Source organism: Alosa sapidissima, chromosome 7 (genome assembly GCF_018492685.1).
Source record: "Alosa sapidissima isolate fAloSap1 chromosome 7, fAloSap1.pri, whole genome shotgun sequence".
Lineage (NCBI taxonomy): Eukaryota > Metazoa > Chordata > Actinopteri > Clupeiformes > Clupeidae > Alosa > Alosa sapidissima.
Genome location: NC_055963.1, coordinates 6,029,130 through 6,047,185, shown reverse-complemented (window position 1 = coordinate 6,047,185; position 18,056 = coordinate 6,029,130). Strand labels below are relative to the sequence as shown.

The 18,056-nt window shown below is 42.3% G+C and overlaps 2 protein-coding genes across 4 annotated transcripts in view; both read left to right on the top strand.

The window, feature by feature from the left end:
- Window positions 1-4,753, top strand: part of plxnb1a (plexin b1a) — a 47,868-nt gene extending 43,115 nt beyond the window's left edge. For all 3 annotated transcript variants that reach the window (XM_042098985.1, XM_042098983.1, XM_042098984.1), the window contains 5 exons: window positions 38-185; window positions 1,178-1,242; window positions 1,553-1,628; window positions 2,077-2,151; window positions 2,785-4,753. In XM_042098985.1, the coding sequence (XP_041954919.1) occupies window positions 38-185; window positions 1,178-1,242; window positions 1,553-1,628; window positions 2,077-2,151; window positions 2,785-2,889 (469 nt within the window). In that variant the 3' untranslated portion in view covers window positions 2,890-4,753. The remainder of the gene's footprint in view (window positions 1-37; window positions 186-1,177; window positions 1,243-1,552; window positions 1,629-2,076; window positions 2,152-2,784) is intronic.
- Window positions 4,754-7,759: 3,006 nt separating this feature from the next.
- Window positions 7,760-14,163, top strand: si:ch211-220i18.4 (SRSF protein kinase 3). The gene is made up of 12 exons (XM_042099072.1): window positions 7,760-7,818; window positions 8,969-9,072; window positions 9,438-9,546; window positions 9,643-9,730; window positions 9,865-9,952; window positions 10,109-10,215; window positions 10,303-10,468; window positions 10,571-10,632; window positions 10,714-10,821; window positions 10,946-11,015; window positions 13,353-13,445; window positions 13,699-14,163. The coding sequence occupies exons 1-12, from the start codon at window positions 7,781-7,783 to the stop codon at window positions 13,881-13,883; spliced, it is 1,218 nt and encodes a 405-aa protein (XP_041955006.1). The 5' UTR covers window positions 7,760-7,780; the 3' UTR covers window positions 13,884-14,163.
- Window positions 14,164-18,056: the final 3,893 nt, after the last annotated feature.

The window sequence follows — 18,056 nt, the reverse complement described above, 5'->3', positions numbered from 1 at the left end:
TTTTGAGTCATCGTTTTATTCCATCTCCCCTCTTTAGCCTACCCCTAAGATTCTGGGTCAACATACTGAAGAACCCACACTTCATTTTTGATGTGCACACCTCTGATAATGTGGATGCCGTGCTGTCGGTCATCGCCCAGACCTTCATGGACTCATGCACCATTGCTGACCACAAGCTGGGCAGGGTGAGCAGACACAGTGAACACTGCAGCATAAGTATGCTCATAGATATGGCCTGCATGTGTTTTTTAAAACTGATAGTTCCGGTCCTTGATTGTGATTGGCTGAATCACATTCAATGCCGTTGTAAAATCCAGCACAAACATACACCTTGACCGCATTCCGTTCTATATTACTGCACTACCACAACTTGATACAAAAGTTAAAGTAGCTGCAGAGAGGGTTAAAGCGGAGCTAGTAATCAAGGATCTTTGGTAGCTGCGTCTCGATGTTGCTTGGCAACCATTCAGATAGAGGAAATATATTTCTTGGCGGAAAAATTATTATCTAGGAATAACTTGTTATATTTCTAGTTGCTGTACCTTTACTTTATGAAACTTTGCCAGGTATTTATAGTAACAGTTTTAGAAAAGCAATAAGCCACTCAAATCCGTAGGTTACGCTGATTCTACAACAGCTACAGTAAGGGGGGTTTTAGGCTCTCCGCTAGCGCGTCGTGCCTAACAACACCCCTTAGCTGTTGTAGAATCAGCGTAACCTACAGCCTCTCGGGGCTTATCGCTTAAATAAGACACTGGATCCAGATGTATTTAGACTCTACACATAGATCTAATACAAAGTCTCTTCAGGGACGCTGGCAATGTTATCTACTGTAGTTCTTGTATCGATTCTGATGGTTGAGTGTCAGACTGATTAAGCATATAAGAGGGATATTGTATATACAACATCACTTTACTGCTCAGCAGAAATGTGCAGCTTCAACACTTACAACTGACATAAAAAAGGAATGGTAGATGCTGTAAATTCTGCTATTTAGTAGGATAGTGACTGTATTTAGAGAGACAAATGAAGGAGGGCTATTTATAGAAGCAGTGTGAGCTTTTACTATGTCTCCTGCCTCAGCAGGGAGTCAGCCAAGCCCTTTTTACAAGCTAGCTTTTTTTATTTGCTGTGTTGTCATTGTGTGCTGTATTTTTCCCTCTTTTCTTTTTTTCAGGATTCCCCCATTAACAAGTTGCTCTATGCCAGAGACATCCCGCGCTACAAGCAGATGGTGGAGAGGTGAGAATGTGCCAGCCTGTTGGCCTCCTGGCCCTGGGCACGGAACAGACCGGCTGGGCAGAGGCCACCCCCCCCCCCCCCCCCCCCTGCCCGCCCAGCTGCCCGCTGCTCACCGCAAACACCAACGCATCCTGGAGCCTGGCACTTGCCGTTTGGCACCGCTCACACATAAACTGATGCATGGAGGCACACCGGCCGGCTTGGCTGTCTGGTCGCTCAATTAAGTTGTAAATGTTCGATGTTGAGAATGAGAATCGGGGGCATATAGAATGTGGCTAAGTGCTAAGGATCATGATTTTTTTTGTTTAAGGTATTATGCTGACATCAGGCAGACGATTTCAGCCAGTGATCAGGAAATGAATTCTGCGCTTGCAGAGCTGTCAAGGGTGAGTCTGGATGACATCAACACTGTCACATCTCTTATAGTCTGATGTGTGATAGTCCTGTCCAAGTATTGACTGCAGTACCCCCAGCCAAAAAACATCTTCAGTACTAATACGTATTCTTCAGCAGTTAACTTTTAGACATTGAATAACAGCGTATCAAACGTGTACAGTAGCTGTGTGCTACACATTGGTGGTGGTTAGTTAGGTTCCCCATTCACTGTAAAGTGCTTTGGGTGCCTTGATAAAGTGCTATATAAATGCAATGTTGTTATTGTCATCAGGTATTTCCTACCATTTCACCAATTGTGCTAGATTCATCTGCCCTTCCCCTGGAAGTTGCTGTTGTCAGATTGTTCTCTTTCAATTCCCAGTACTGATATAAGTTATGACTAAAACACTCGTCTCCTTCTGATATGAAGTTGATGATCTCTTTGTGTCTCGTTCTCAGAATTACTCTGGCGAGGTGAATTGCCTTGTGGCTTTGCACGAGCTATACAAGTACATCAACAAATATTATGATCAGGTGAGTTTATGAAATCAAATGAGCAGATCACACACAGTGCGTAGCGTCCTGTATGTGTTTACATCTTTTCCCCTCTCTGTCTACATGAGCACACACAGTTGCTACAATTTTTTGTTGATACAATGGTGCAGTAACCTGAAAGTTGTCGGTTCAATTCCCGGCTTCCACTGTTGTGCCCTTGAGCAAGGCACTTAACCCCAAGTTGCTCCGGGGACAATGTGATCCCTTGTAATATAGCTGACATATGTAAGTCACTTTGGTCAAGAAGTGTCTGCTAAATGTAATGTAACAACAGCTCCTCACCTTTGTCTTTTAACCTAGAAAAGCTGGAATAAAACAGCTACTCTACACATGACATGTCTTATCTGAAACTCTGAAAGAGAAAGCTCAGACATGTGCCCCTGTGTCTGTGTGTGTGTGTGTGTGAGTGTGTGTGTGTGTGTGTGTGTGTGTGTGTGTGTGTGTGTGTCTGTGTGTCTCTGTGTGTCTGTGTGTGTCTGTGTGTGTGTGTGTGTGTGAGTGTGTGTGTGTGTGTGTGTGTGTGTGTGTGTCTGTGTGTCTCTGTGTGTCTCTGTGTGTCTGTGTGTGTGTGTGTGTCTGTGTGTGTCTGTGTTTGTGTGTGTGTGTCTGTAGATCATTAGTGCACTGGAAGAGGACCCCACGGCCCAGAAGATGCAGCTGGGGTACCGGCTCCAGCAGATCGCTGCCGCCGTGGAGAACAAAGTCACTGACCTATGACCTTACACACTGGACATTTCAGCCCGACTCTGATTGATGCAGGTCAGGCAGACTCTGGATAACTGGCAGAAAGCTGGGTCACTCAAAGGGAAGACTGGCGAGTACTGTAAATGACCTCCGCATGAGCTGGAGATGTTTGTCCAGAGTGCCGGAGGACAGGAGGAGACGGAGATGGGTGAAGCTGGCAGAGGTATGAAGGAAGGACTGGTCTCCATCATCATCCACCAGATGAGGCTTTAAGCCTCAGCAGCGACTCTTGAAGGACTGGTCTCCATCATCATCCACCAGATGAGGCTTTAAGCCTCAGCAGCGACTCTTGAAGGACTGGTCTCCATCATCATCCACCAGATGAGGCTTTAAGCCTCAGCAGCGACTCTTGAAGGACTTGACATGGCCACTGTTACAGTATTCTTTGCCAGTTCTCTGCAAGTTACTGTATCTGCATTTGTCTGGGCATTTCTACTTCACATCACCCTTGTGTGCACACGTGTATGCCCACGGTGCGTTCCTGAGAGAATTGTCCTTTAAGAGAGACTGATTTGTATGAGAGGACTTGACGATGTCGATAGCACTGGTGTTTACCAAGTGCTTGAGTGGGATTTCATGTTGGTATAAACATAGAAAGAGTCAGTGCAACAGGAAAAGTATGAGAGTTGATGTCCTCTTCTGTTTCCCTGGCTGTCCTCCTTTGTGTCTTACTTCTGTAGTGATTTGTGAAGTTTTTTAAAAGTTTATTCATGAGAGTATTGTGGGCTCTTATAAAATTGCATAATTGTAGCTTAGTGGGGTTACCCTGAGTGTTCCAAAACACAACAGGTCTTAAAACATCAAAATGAATAGGTGTTATATAAAATATAAGAATTTAAACAATTGGAAAGGTGACCTCAATTGACCCAATATTTTTTCTAGAGCACATAGTAAATGAAAATGATTAAAGCAAAGTGAAGCAAAGTTTAAACTGAATTAAAACTGGATCTCAAAAACCAAAGAGAGCCAAAAACAGAAAAAATAAAAATAAAATTTTTATTTTATTTTCCCCCAGTGACCACCAGATGTCAGCTTTCTTAAACTATTGACCCAGCAACTACACTTAACTAGGTGTTTGGAGATTGTAAAAAAACATATTATAAAATGACCTGAAACACAGTACTTAAATATATAAAAGTAATTAGAATATGTTGTTGATCCCAAAAGACACCACTTCAAAGTAAATGCTGTTCAGAATGTTTCAGGTTATAGAAATCCCTATGTTTACTGGTTTAATTGAAAGAATGCATACCCAAATTAATGAAATTCCAGAAATGAAAATGAGAGTTTTAGCGATTGTCATTTACTGGCTGAAGTATATTTAAGGCGCTTTTACTGGAGGTGTCAAACACGATTACTTATATCACTGAGTCCATTTTATTTATTAATTTATTTATTTTTGACAGTTTGCTGCTGTAACAGCTTCTCAATTTAAAATTAAAGACCAAAAGTTGGAGCTTCTGTCAAAAGCATTTTATAAAATGTCTCCTCTCACTCCTGTCCCTGGTTCCCAGTTTTTCCACAATGAAGGAATGAAGGGTTGGAATATTCCATGTTTTTTTTTCAATGAATGCATGTTTACAAAACTACATCAGTCCCATGCTGAACATGATGAATGCTTTTCCATGGCTTTTAAATAATGTACACCGTTGCAAGTTTGGAAGGGTGATAATCTAAATGTAATTGGAATTGAAATTGTGGATTGATGTCACTGCCATTCTCAGTGGCATTGTAAATAGAGTTGTATGTACTGCATCACCACTGCTTTTTTGTGGTCGGATCTCGGATGAAGAGCGTAGTTCATGCAAAGCAAACAATAAAGTCCTCTGCAGGTCCACCCATGTGTACATATTGGTGAATTTGTCATTGTTTCGTGCTTTTTGGACATCAATGTTTACCTGATAGCTGTACAGTATAACACATTAGAAAGCTGTTGGTTGTGCACTCAGCTGGACTGTTCTCATGACCTGAGTGGATTTTGGCAGGTGGAGGTGCTGGGAAACTCAAACCAGGTCAGCACTGTCAGCAGCAGCTCTCTGTGCTTTGATGCCCAGCACGAGGCCGAGCAGGTCCCCTTGTTTGTGTTCAAACTTGGTCACGATGTCATGGCAGAAGAATGTAGACTGTTGTGAGAGGACTTATTGAAGGTCATTTGGGGGGCGTTCTGGGAGCCCTGTGGTACCCTCTACACTGAGACTAATTATATTCCATCATTTGTCTGGGCTGAATAGTCTGCCCTAGTCTCAATTTCCTAAGAGCATCTCATTGTCACATGTGAAGACAATTCATCACATGCACCGCTTATTTACAGAAACAATCAATACATTTGTTTAATACATTATTTTCTCAGCTCTTATTTCCCGCAAAGAGAATGTGCGTTCATGTACTTTAGTTTTACTGTAGTACCTTTGCAGTGCAGTGCAGGTCACCTTTATAACATCCCACCAATATCACAACTCTTTAGCATCCCCTCCAAATGTGAGAATATATATCAATAATAAAATGGCCCTCAAAACCTGCTGATGTCTATGCTTGATCTGCTTTAAGGAGTGACACTGCAGGCTAGCTAAACCTGCTGATGTCTATGCTTGATCTGCTTTAAGGAGTGACACTGCAGGCTAGCTAAACCTGCTGATGTCTATGCTTGATCTGCTTTAAGGAGTGACACTGCAGGCTCGCTAAACACTGGTATATAAAGACACATGAATTTATAGCGTGCTATTTTAGTGCCCCATCTCTGTGTTTATGTGTGGAAAATTCATTCGCTGCCAGGTATTTAAACCAGACCAGGCTTGGCAGCAACACACTGAAGGCGCATGCCAATGGCATGGCTGAGGAAGTCTGTTTTCCTTTTGTGGTTGAAGAACGGGGCTATCATCTAAAAAAAAAGAAACAGGTCAACTGTAAATGCAAAGGGGTGTTGGATATCACATCTCTCACTAGCCTCCTAATTGGTTAGTGCCTTCCCATGTAATGACCTTCAAATTTAGTGGGGCTTTTTAAGAGAGTCCTGACCCAGTGGTCCTGGCTGGCTTTCTAAATCATTCAAATGTTGCATTTGTTGACACGCAGTCAACAAACAGAATATATTATTTATTCATAATAAATGATGACATGAGGGGGAGAATGATGAGGGAGAGGAGAAGGAAATGTGGTGGTGAAAAATATAAATCAACTTAAGTACTCAAGTTAAGATGTCTCTGTGTGCATGTCTACTCAAGTTCAAATGTCTCTGTTGAATGTACCATATCAGTACCACATTAAGTCGCATAATGACCTATGGTTCTATCCTCTGAATAGTTTATTTGATCTCACTGTGTTTTCTTATGGTGGTCATATCCTCAGAAGCATAGATTTAATTAATGTTCATTGTTAAAGATATTAAGCTTTATGTTTTACAGAGGTAACTGTTGATTATTTAGCTTTACTGTGTCACCAGTTTCACAAAGTATAATCAATATGCCCTATTGTATGCATGTACACTGCATGTGTTTCTGCCCACTAACTTTCTCGCTGTCCTTGGTGTATTAATTACCGTCCTTATTATGTCTTGGATGTGCAAATATAGTTTTGAAACGTAACACTCACGTTGCTCGGTTTCAAAATACAAATGCACAATGTTCAGGAATCCCCACTGCAGGATTATGTGTGTGTGTGTGTGTGTGTGTGTGTCTGGAGCAGCCTCATGGCCCTGCTCTCCTGGGAACCTTCATTTCTCAGTAGCTTATCACCGTCTCATCCATGTCAGGGCCTGAGTGGCAACAGCCTCACGTTTACCACAGAGTGCCGCTTGCCAGACTGCACCCAGTCACCTAGTGGCTGGAGATATTAATAAACCTCTCTCCAGTTCCTACAGGAGAAATCAATAGGCACAGCGCAGCAACTCGATAACTTCCCACTTCTTACGGACAGTGTGTCATAAACACTTGATGACATCTGACTATATTGGAAATGATTTGCGAAACATTGTTTTGTCTCAAATGTGCATTCCTTTTTGTGTGCACTTGCACTGGCTAATGCATCAAATTATGGACTTAATTTAATAATTTTAATATTTACAAAAACACGCATTACTATATTATATATTATTATATACTATTGCAGTTCTATCCAGCTGCTATAATGTATTTCTGAGTCACAAAGCACACATTTGTGAGTCTTATGTCCTGTCAAAATGCATGTGATGTCATCAGCCCTGCCCTTGTGTCCATGACTTATTATGGTATTAGCTGTGTGGCCGGCAGCCGGTGAAAAGAGCAAGCCTCCCTCGGCCGGTGAAAAGAGCGAGCCTCGGACGGCGGTGTGCTGTGCTGCAGCGTGTCCTCGCCGCTGTGCTGAGAGCGGCCGGCCGGCCTCAGCCATCTGTCACACACTTCTCCCCTTAAAATACCCACAGCTGTGAGGGGCAGCACTTCACACACATGACTTCACACGCCGCCTCACACACACACACACACACACACACACACACTGAGGGCAACCAGCAAATCACACATTTTGTGTTGCAAATACTAATGAAATGAGTCTGATCATGTTTATCATGAGCACAGTGACACTGACTCCCTGACAATGTGACAATAGGTCAGGAATGACACAAAAAGAGAACAAAAGGAAGAAAATACAAACAGAGAGAGAGAGAGAGAGAGAGAGGAAGAGAGAGAGAGAGAGAGGGAGGGAGAGAGAGAGAGAGAGAGAGAGAAAGAGAGAGAAATGGAGAGAGAGAGAGAGAGAGAAATTGAGAGAGAGAGAGAGAGAGAGAAATGGAGGTGGTGGTGGGTGGGGATTTCCCTGTTCAGCTGTAAAGTCTTTTTTCCAGAGCCACAGTCAGAGCCCAGCTTTACGAGCGAGCGCTACTGTCGCAAGGATGTCCACAGGCACAGAGCTCCATCTACCTCACTTGCCGTAAGTCTCTGTTTGAGAATATGAGAATATGCATAAAGGTCAAAATGTGACATTCTTTTAGATGTTAAGCATACAATGTGACTCATGCATTTGCACACTACCTTGTTCTACAGTGAAGCAGGCAGTCCTGAAATGCATGTAATATGCATAGCCCTGGGTGTGCTTGTGCTTTATATGTTGTTTTTGGTTTTTGACTGCTTCTGCAGTCCCAGAGCTGTCATGTAAGCATTATTTATTTAGAAGGAGGTTTGAATAAAAGAAGTGATTGTGTAGCTGTTCCAACAGGTACAAACCATTCACATCTAGCTTCTTGGGCCATATAGATGACAAAACAAAGACCTTAATGTGAAGATTACTTGCAAAAGACACTGCACGTAAATCTGTGGGTTGCTGCACCGTTCTGCACATGATAAAAAAAATCCACATTTAGTCAGTACACTGTCGAGTATGTCTCAGTTACATAGTACTCTCACTTACAGTATCAGGTATAATCAGTAGTCTCAGTTACACTATCAGCTATCATGTACAGTTGACTTTGAAGATGTTGCGATTCATTAGATAAAACAAAAGATAAAAATTGTCATGAATAATCAGGGTCCAAAGTTTTTTTTTTTTAACAGATTGAATCTCCTTTGCATAGCCTAAAAGTAGATGACAGAACTGAATAGAATGGAAATGCATCAATCCAGTTTACACTAAACTGCCATGGATTAAGTCCACAGTCAGTAATCTGAATTAGAGTAATCTAACTTACATGGACAGCAGTGGCGCAGGTGGGTAGCACTCATACTTGTGACTGTCTACATTCTAATTTTACTGGGGTGCAGAGGGAACAGGTTGGCAGGTCAGGGCCTCTGCTGTGACGCTGGCTGGCGAGGTATGCTGGCCTGCAGTTCCTACTGCCTCTGCTCCGCTCCACTCGCTGGGAAACAGGGGAATGTCTAAAAGTAGTCCTGCACAGACTGCTCTTAATAACTCGACACTAGTGAGGTAGCCCCACACACCCACACATCGTTCTCTTACTGATGTGTACGTGTGTGTGTGTGTGTGTGTGTGTGTGTGTGTGTGTGTGTGTGTGTGTGTGTGTGTGTGTGTGTGTGTGTGTGTGTGTGTGTGCGTGTGCGTGTGTGTGCGTGTGTGTGTGATCCAGAGCCCAGGCTGATAAGATCCCAGCGCTGGCTCAGTTGAATCATCTGGGGCCTCTGGAGCCGAAAGGGCCCGTGGATCGTGAGGATCCCGGCGAGTACTGCTACGGTCAGCCCTTACCTGTGCACATGCCTTTCATCAACACACCACAACACACACCATCTGTCAACATGACCAAGGCCGCAAATAACTACCCTCCTACTATGTACTCTATGTAGTCTTTTATTTCCAGTCTACCTGGAAAAGAATGAATAGCCTACTGTACATAGCATATGGAAATAACTCTGATAGATATTTTATTCTATGGATTACAACGAATGCCTGAAAAAATCTTAAACATATTCTCTAACATAAGCATTAGCATTATATAGCAAAAGTGTGGCCATTAAAGGATTAGGGTATTTACATCCCACTGATGATATATGTTTTGATTGACACATAATATACATTATGCATTGTGTCCGTCCATACAGGTGGCTATCACCCAGTTCAAATAGGAGACATTTTCAACAAAAGATATCAAGTGGTGTCCAAACTGGGCTGGGGCTTCTTCTCTACTGTATGGCTCTGCCATGATCTCAGGTAGCAGATCCTCGTAGATCCTTTGTGCTTGTCCAGTGCAGGAGCGCAGACGTGGTGTGTGTGTGTGTGTTGACTCTGTGTGTTTGTGATGCTCAGGTCAGGGAGGCGTGTTGCAGTGAAAGTGCTGAAGAGTGGCACAGGCTTCACCCAAGCGGGTCAGGATGAGCTGACCCTGCTACGCTGTGTGAGTCTCTCTCTCTCTCTCTCTCTCTATCTCTCTCTCTCTCTAATCTCTCTCTCTGTCTATACTTCCAGACATAGACCTTTTTCTTGTTCTCTGTCCCTGTCTAATTGTCCTCCTTTCTTTTCCTTTGACAGGCCAGCGGTCCAACTGCTCGCCACCAAATGAGCAAGCACATTGTTCAGTTACTAGATGAGTTCCAGGTGGCAGGGAAGAACGGAATCCGTATCCTCACCAACCCTTAATCTTAATCTCACTGGGCACTAGACCCTTAACCTTAATCTCACTGGGCACTATGTGGTGACTTGTGGCTCTGTGATGACCCACTTTGTATGACATGAACCCAATTTCATGTTAGCTGAACCTTAACATCCCCTTAAGACATTTGCCTTGTACTGGAACTACTGGGGCCAGACCTTCGTTGCTGGCAAGTGTGTATGGGCAACCCTGGTCTCTCCTTAAACTGTGTCAAACGGGTCATCACACAGGTAGGAGTGGGAGCCATACTACCTCTTCACTTTGGTCGAGCTCACAATGAGTCACAGAGTGTGGAGTAAGCAACTGTCTTTCTATAGGTTCTGGAGGGTCTGGACTACATGCACACACACTGTAAAATCATCCACACGGACATCAAGCCTGAGAACATCCTGCTGTGCTTGGAGTCGCAGTCCCATGTGTGCCCAGCAGAGGGCGCCTCACACAAGTTTCTGGGCTATGTGGCTCCCGTGGCGAATACTACAGGTATTGGATCAACATGATGAAAAAAATATAATGGCCCTAGATTGCTATTATATTGTTACCGGTATATAGGCCTAAAACGACGTAATGATTTGTTGTCCACAGAGAAATTCAACCTCGATAAAATCACAGTAAAGATAGCAGACTTGGGCAGCTCATGTTGGGTGGTAAGCAACCCTCACCACAGCCACACAGTGTTGCTTAGCTTTCATATTCTCTGACTTTAAAAGACGATCTTCCTTTCTCAGTACAAGCACTTTTGCGAGGAGATCCAAACCCGACAGTACCGCTCCTTGGAGGTTCTGCTGGGCTGTGATTACGGGACACCTGCGGACATCTGGAGTGTGGCCTGCATGGTAGGCCTGTGTGTCACTGCTAGAATGTTCCAAGCATTATTTTAGATGACACTGATATATGGTATGTGGAGTGTGTTTGAGAGTACAGTACACTTTGACATAAAAAAAATATATTTTATTTTAGGCTTTTGAGCTCGTAACTGGTGACTCGCTGTTTGAGCCCAAAGCAGGGAAGAGCTTTTCACTTGAAGAAGGTAAGACAGATAACAGATAACTGTTCTTCATTTAACAGTTCTACTAAAAGCTTTGCTACCAAAATCAAAGTCAATGACGATATTATCAGTGATCCTTCTGCAGTTGCCAATGCCTTTAACCAACATTTTTCCTCTATATGTAGTTCACAATCGTATAACTTTTCCTACTCTAGTCCGGCTGTTGAGCCTAGTAGCTCTTTTTCATTTGCTACAATAAATCCTTCTGATGTTCAGCAAGCAATCTCTGAATTAAAGTCAGGTAATGGCACTGATCCGGACGGCCTGGAGATCAAGTTTATTAAGCTTGCCTCTCATGTACTGTCATTTCCTATATCAGATCTGTTTAATTTATCGTTATCCACCTGCGAGGTTCCATCAATGTGGAAGACTGCCAGAGTTACACCAATACACAAGGGTGGTGATGCACTTGATCTTAACAACTACAGACCCATTTCCATCATCAGTAGTATTGCTAAAGTGTTTGAAAAATTAATATTTAAACAACTTTTCAAATATATTAATGATTTCTCCATTCTGTCACCAAATCAATCTGGTTTCAGACCAAATTTTTCTACAACTACTGCACTTCTAAAATTTACCTTGTCTTTTCCTCCCTAGACAATAACATGTCGACTGGTGCAATATTTATAGACCCCACTAAGGCTTTTCATATGGTCGATCACTATTTGCTTCTGGACAAACTACATGCAATAGGCCTCTCCAAACACTCTCTTCTTTGGTTTAATTCTTATCTCCACTGTAGACGTCAGCGTGTCTCTCTTCATGGTTCTGTATCACAGTCCTTAATAATGGAGAAAGGCGTTCCTCAAGGCTCTTCTTTAGGGCCTCTCCTTTTTTCACTGTTTATCAATGATCTTCCTCTAATCTGTTCAGACTGTCACATTCATCTCTATGCAGATGACACAGTGATTTACACATCTAATGTGTCTGTTTCTAAGATTCAATCCACACTGCAATCAAACTTTAATGCCATTCAACTTTGGTTTCAATCCAACCACCTTTTACTGAACAAGAAAAAGTCACACAGCATGCTGTTCCCCACCAAATCAGCTACATCAAATCAAGATAACACTCTTTCACTCAAATTCTCAGATAATACTCCATTGGTACTAGTTAATGAAATTAAATACTTGGGCCTTTGGCTTGACTCACAACTCTTCTTTAGGTGTCACATTAATTCTGTTGTAAAAAAGATCAACTGTAATTTACGAATGTTGTATCTCTCCATTAATTGTTTTACTCAACCGATTATGTTAAGGATTGTGTCTCAACTAATATTACCTATCCTAGACTATGCAGATGTTGTCTACCAAAATACATCAGAATCACACCAAAAATCATTAAATGTTGCGTTCAATTATATATGCAGATTTGTGCTAAGATGCCCTTTTACTACTCATCGTTGTGTAATGTATGACTCACTGAACTTATTATCACCTAAAGCCAGAAGACAGTACCACTGGTATCAGATTATTTTTTAAATGTGTGTACACTGATTATCCTTCTTACCTCAAGGACTATTTAATTCCATATAGACCCAGCTATAGACTGAGACACACTGAATATCCCTCCTTCACTGTGCCAAACATCTCCAAAGAGAGTGGTAGACGTACCTTTAAATTTAAAGCCCCTTCAGACTGGAATTGCCTACCTGGGTCTCTAAGATCGGCCATTTCTTTGCGTTCCTTTAAAACATCGCTCTTTACTCACTTGCAAGTAAAATGTTCCTGTAAATGTTTTTCTCATGTGTGACTGGTCCTTTGTTTTCTATACTACCATGTGGGATACTTTTTGTCCTTACTTTCTACTCATGTGTTTTTGTGTTTATACAGTATGTGACTATATCATGGACCATATCATGTGTGTATATGTATTTACTGGTATGTAAATACATATGTGCATGGGCTAAATGTTGTCATGCCTCTTAATACTGTCTTATGTTTAATACATGGTCTGGTTTTCACTAAGGACTTGGCGGGGTGGTTGTGGCGGGCGAGGTGGGATGAGGGAGAGCTTTAGAGGGTGTGATGAGGGAGGGCTTTAGAGGGTGGGATGAGGGAGAGCTTTAGAGGGTGGGATGAGGGAGGGCTTTAGAGGGTGTGAATGTACACGTGCTGTATTGTCTTTGTCTTGTGTCCCAAGGACCCCCTCGAAAACGAGATGTCTCATCTCAAGGGGTTATCCTCCTCACAATACATTTCAAATTTGTGAAGGGAATTCTCTTTCAGTTCTTACAGATTGCACTTGAGTGGATAAGAATATGTGAAATATTGAGAGTTGTGTAATTACAATACAAATGTATTGAATTTGTTTTAGATCATATTGCTCACATCATTGAACTTCTGGGCAAGATTCCTCCTGCAATTGCACTATCTGGGAAATATTCCTTTGAGTACTTCAATAACAGAGGTGAGCTTTCTTACTTCATTTACACTGATGACACTTTTATGACAATTATGCACACAGATCTGAAAATGTAAGGCCTTATACACAGGTTAATGCTTATTCTACGGTTATTATCACTAATGTTTGTTAATAAGTCTAATTATTATACATTCTTGCGTTCAGTCGGGTTAAAAGTAACATGCTTTTATTTTCTACACCACCTATTTTCTTTTGTGTGTGTGTGCGTGTGTGTGTGTGTGTGTGCGTGGACGTGTAGGTGACCTGCGTCGGATCGCTGTTCTGCGGCCGTGGAGCTTGTACGAGGTGCTGGTGGAGAAATACCACTTCCCCCTGAGGGAGGCGTCTCTCTTTGCTGACTTTCTGCTGCGTATGTTAGACTTCCTGCCAGAGCGACGGGCCACTGCCGCTCAATGTCTCAAACATCCTTGGCTCAGCTGCTGACATTAGGGCCTGGCACAGGCCCCGCTGTCTCACAGTGCCCAGCACCGAGACGGAACTTTCTACAGCTTTTTTTTACACCCGAACATATGGAGACCTGCACACAATATGAGACATTTCACTGCGGGCACCAATGAGTGAACTACAAGAACGACCTTCACAAGTTATTGCTGTGCTTTTACATGTTTTAAACTTGAATTTTTAATTGCACATGTTCATGAAAGATTGTGTGTGTGTGTGTGTGTGTGTGTGTGCGTGCGTGTGTGTGTGTGTGTGTGTGTGTGTGTGTGTGTGTGTGTGTGTGTGTATGTATGTGTGTGTGTGTGCGTGTGTGTGTGTGTATGTGTGCGTGTTTGTCTCTCTGTCTGTCTGTCTGTCTGTGCGGGCGCGCCTGTGTGTATGCATGTGTGACAAAAATAACTGAGAATTCCTCCGGGTGGATGTAAATAGAGTAAGTGAGTGAATCACCATAGTGTAGCCCAGAGATCTTTTTTCTTACCTCCCTCCAGCTCTTTGCTGTATTTAAACCCTTTTCTGTTTAATGGTGCTCCCTTCAACGAAGGTCCTGAGAAATTATTGTGTACTGTAACTCTTACATTCAGTCCTATCTACTGCACATATAGTTTATGTGAATATGTTTCAATAAAATCAAAATTCTCAATAAGGCTTGGTGTACAAAATAGAGTTATTTCTCCACATTATGAACCTGTTTTCTTAATGATAATTAGCATGTGGTATCAAAAGAATCAATACAAAATGCTTACAAATGGTCTAGATAAAATCGGCGTAACTTCCACACTAATTTGAAATCCCAAACCCAATAGTATCTCTTTGAAATCGGTGGAGCAAATTATGCCATCAAAATAGCCATCTTCACAAACTTTGAGAATTCTAGATTTCATACAAGATCAATTGAATGGCCCAGATTCAAACTCCTTCTCATTACTTTACTGTACTAGTCTATGAGGCAGAAACAAAAACTGTTCAGCTAACTGACCAGTAATCAGTAATGAGGAAACTTTTAAGGAACAGCTTTGAAGACATCTCAGTTCTGTTCTATTTCAGACTGTACAAGCAGTTTGCTTCGCACCAAAATATACAATTAGTTGCCCACAGACGTTCAGCATACAGATGAAAGTAAAAATAGAAAAAATAGAAAAAATACTGATCATAGTATTAAAAGTAATACAAGTAGTGACTAAATGATGATCACTACAGTCAAGTGTTCTAATCCATCAGCCGATCCAGCTGTAGGCCCGGCATTCCATCTCAGGATTGTCACGGTAAACCACCCGATAGCCACATTCTGTTGGGATTCGTTCACATTTCTTAGGCCAGGAGGTGGGTTTCTTTGGTCTAGAGGAGAGAAGGATGGACAGCTCTTCAGTGCACAGAACTCTTAAGCGTTGACTTCTATAGCTTTATTGGCACCAGCAAGAATAGTTGCTGGATGGATCAGTGCAGGTGAATGTTGTGACTACTGTGACCAATCATGTGTGAGGAGTTTGCAGATGTTGCAGGCATGTACAAGGAGTACACAATTTCCATCGTTCCACTGTTCCACAGTTATGTGAGTATTGACAGTTGCATTCTCTTACTCACGGATAGCAAAAGAAACCAAAATGATGGCAGTAGCACTTGTCACAGGTTTTGTAGAAGGTCTCCCCTGGTTTAAAGTGCTGATCTTGGTATGTGCAAATACCTGTCAGGCAAAAAGAGAAACATCAAATGTTCAACTACAGAATGACAGTAGGACCAGAGAACAGATCAAATCGGAGGACTAGGATGAGACTGTTGTTGAGATAAACTATCAAATAGCTAAATAGAATATATTCAAGTTAAAAATGTAGCAAAATGTTTGCAAAGAACAGAGCTGAATATTTAAACCTTCATCTCCACCCCCACTTCCTCTGGGTGGATTGTACCCAGTAGAAGTCTGTGTTCATCTGTATAACATCTCGTTTGCAACATCACAATACTGATTTAGTTAGGGCTAATTTGTATATTAATGAATGGAGCCAGCATACCAAGAAGAGTAAACATACTGTAAACTCTACTAGCTTGATTGGTGCATGGAATTAAAGTCAACCAGACTATAAATCAATGTTTATAAGAACAAAAATAACCTAAATAGCTCAATCCCATTGCTAAATCTACCTCACTGATATGATTTGTAACCTGCACTGATACCACCACACTGGTGGCCTTTGCTGACATGTTGAGATGATGTAGAGCAGTGAGGTTAAAGTTCTGTTAAAGACACCGAGCTGTGCCCAAGACACCCAAAACCTGCTGACCGAGGGGGTATGTTCCTAGAAACATGAAAAGGATGGAAAGGGCATCTACAGTCTCAGGGCAGCAGGCTCGTAACCGGAGGGATGGATTTGCCTAGTGATGTGCAGTTGCTTCCCTGCCCATAACTTAGCCATTCACATTAGCAGTCACATGTCTAGAACAGGTTTGAGAATAATATAGATGCAGGAGCAATGGAAGCTAGAGTCTTACCTGATTTGTGATAGACGGATGCTTGGGTCAGACCACAGCAACCCAGCAGTAGGAGAAAGGCACATGTCTTCCAAAGCAGATGGGTTGACTGTTGTTTGGAAGCTAGCTCCATACTGATGTAAAACAAACAGCTCTCAGTTGGTTCTGACCACCTCAACAAAGCAATTGAATGGAGCTCTTCAGTTTACCCACAGACTTAACTGGGTTACAGAACGACTCTCGTCTTGTTTCAAAAAAGCAGCTCACCACTGAGTCTCCTCAACCACAAGTATTTATACTCTGGTCAACGTGCATGTAAGAGGTGGAGGGAGCCGGTCTGGGAGACAGGAGAGGAAGAGGAGGCGGGAGAGGAAGAGGAGGCGGGAGAGGCCTTCCTCCGTGCCATTCTCTTCGTCTCTGTCAGCCGGTTTTTGTTTAGGAGCAGAGTCAGGGCCTGGGCAGGGGACAGAGCGTCCCTATAAATATTAGGATTTTCGTGTCTGGCATCCTACTGTATGTCTGTGTCTGCGGGCAGTATGCTGTGGTGTTGGAAAAGCATGAGGAGGTCAGTCTGGAACACGGCCCTTTCCGACTTTCCGAGGAGTGTTTGATTGTCAGTCTAGTTCACTGGGAGAAGGCCCTAGAATGGCACGGAATGGCACACATATACACACACACAGACACACATACACACACACACACACACACACACACACACACACACACACACACACACACACACACACACACGTACACACACACACACACACACACACACACACACACACACACACACACACACACACACACACACACGTACACACACACACACACACACTAACCCATCACACCGATGCTAGGTATGTCATCATCAGTAGCCTAAGTAATGAATGGATGTGTGTTGAATCCATTCTAAATTAGATATGTGTAATTACTAAGAGGAGTGCTGTTGACAAAAAAGTTGTGACTTCATAAGGGCACCTTTTAATTAATCAATACTTAAGCCCCTGCTCTGTTACTGTAAATAATTAACATGCTAATGTCAATGCCTCATCACGGAACATAGAGGAAATAGTCATGGTCATAAAGAAAACTTTGTTTTGGCATCCGCCTGACAGATGCCCACTCCTGTTCTTCTCATGGTGCTGTACCCAACAATAAAACTCAGGTGTTGAATACTTGAAATGGACAGTGGAAACTCTCGCACTGCTCATAGGTCCAACAGGATGGAACATATTTCAAAAACACAGGAGACATTTCTGGAATTTTATACACTGACATGAAGTCTTTCTAAAATATGATGATAGATTTGTTTGTTTGAACATGGTCTATGTTATTTTTTTTGTTCTGAGATATACAGTACATCCTTGATAACCACACAAAAACATTAAATAATGTGTGGGCAAATAAATAAATAATATAGATTTTTCCCCTGGGGGTTATAACATTCATTATTCATATTTCACCTCTCCTCCAAGCTCCCTCTCCCATGAGAGGGTGGGGGAGGGATGTTCCAGAGTTTTTTTCTAATTTTTTAAAATGTGTTAATACTATCGGATTACATGTGAATTCAAATGTAAAATATCCTTCATCTGATTGTTTAAAATGACAAAAGGGTCAGTGGCGAAAGGCCTAAATAGTCTCTTCATTTCTCATATGGGACACACCTGTATGGTGCTACTACACAACTAC

Bases quoted from the DNA above. Each gene is read 5' to 3' on its own strand.
- si:ch211-220i18.4 (XM_042099072.1), top strand. From the start codon at position 7,781: ATGTCCACAGGCACAGAGCTCCATCTACCTCACTTGCC. The intron at 7,819-8,968 runs GTAAGTCTCTGT...TGTGTGATCCAG, and splicing joins CTCCATCTACCTCACTTGCC to AGCCCAGGCTGATAAGATCC. The intron at 13,446-13,698 runs GTGAGCTTTCTT...GTGGACGTGTAG, and splicing joins TGAGTACTTCAATAACAGAG to GTGACCTGCGTCGGATCGCT.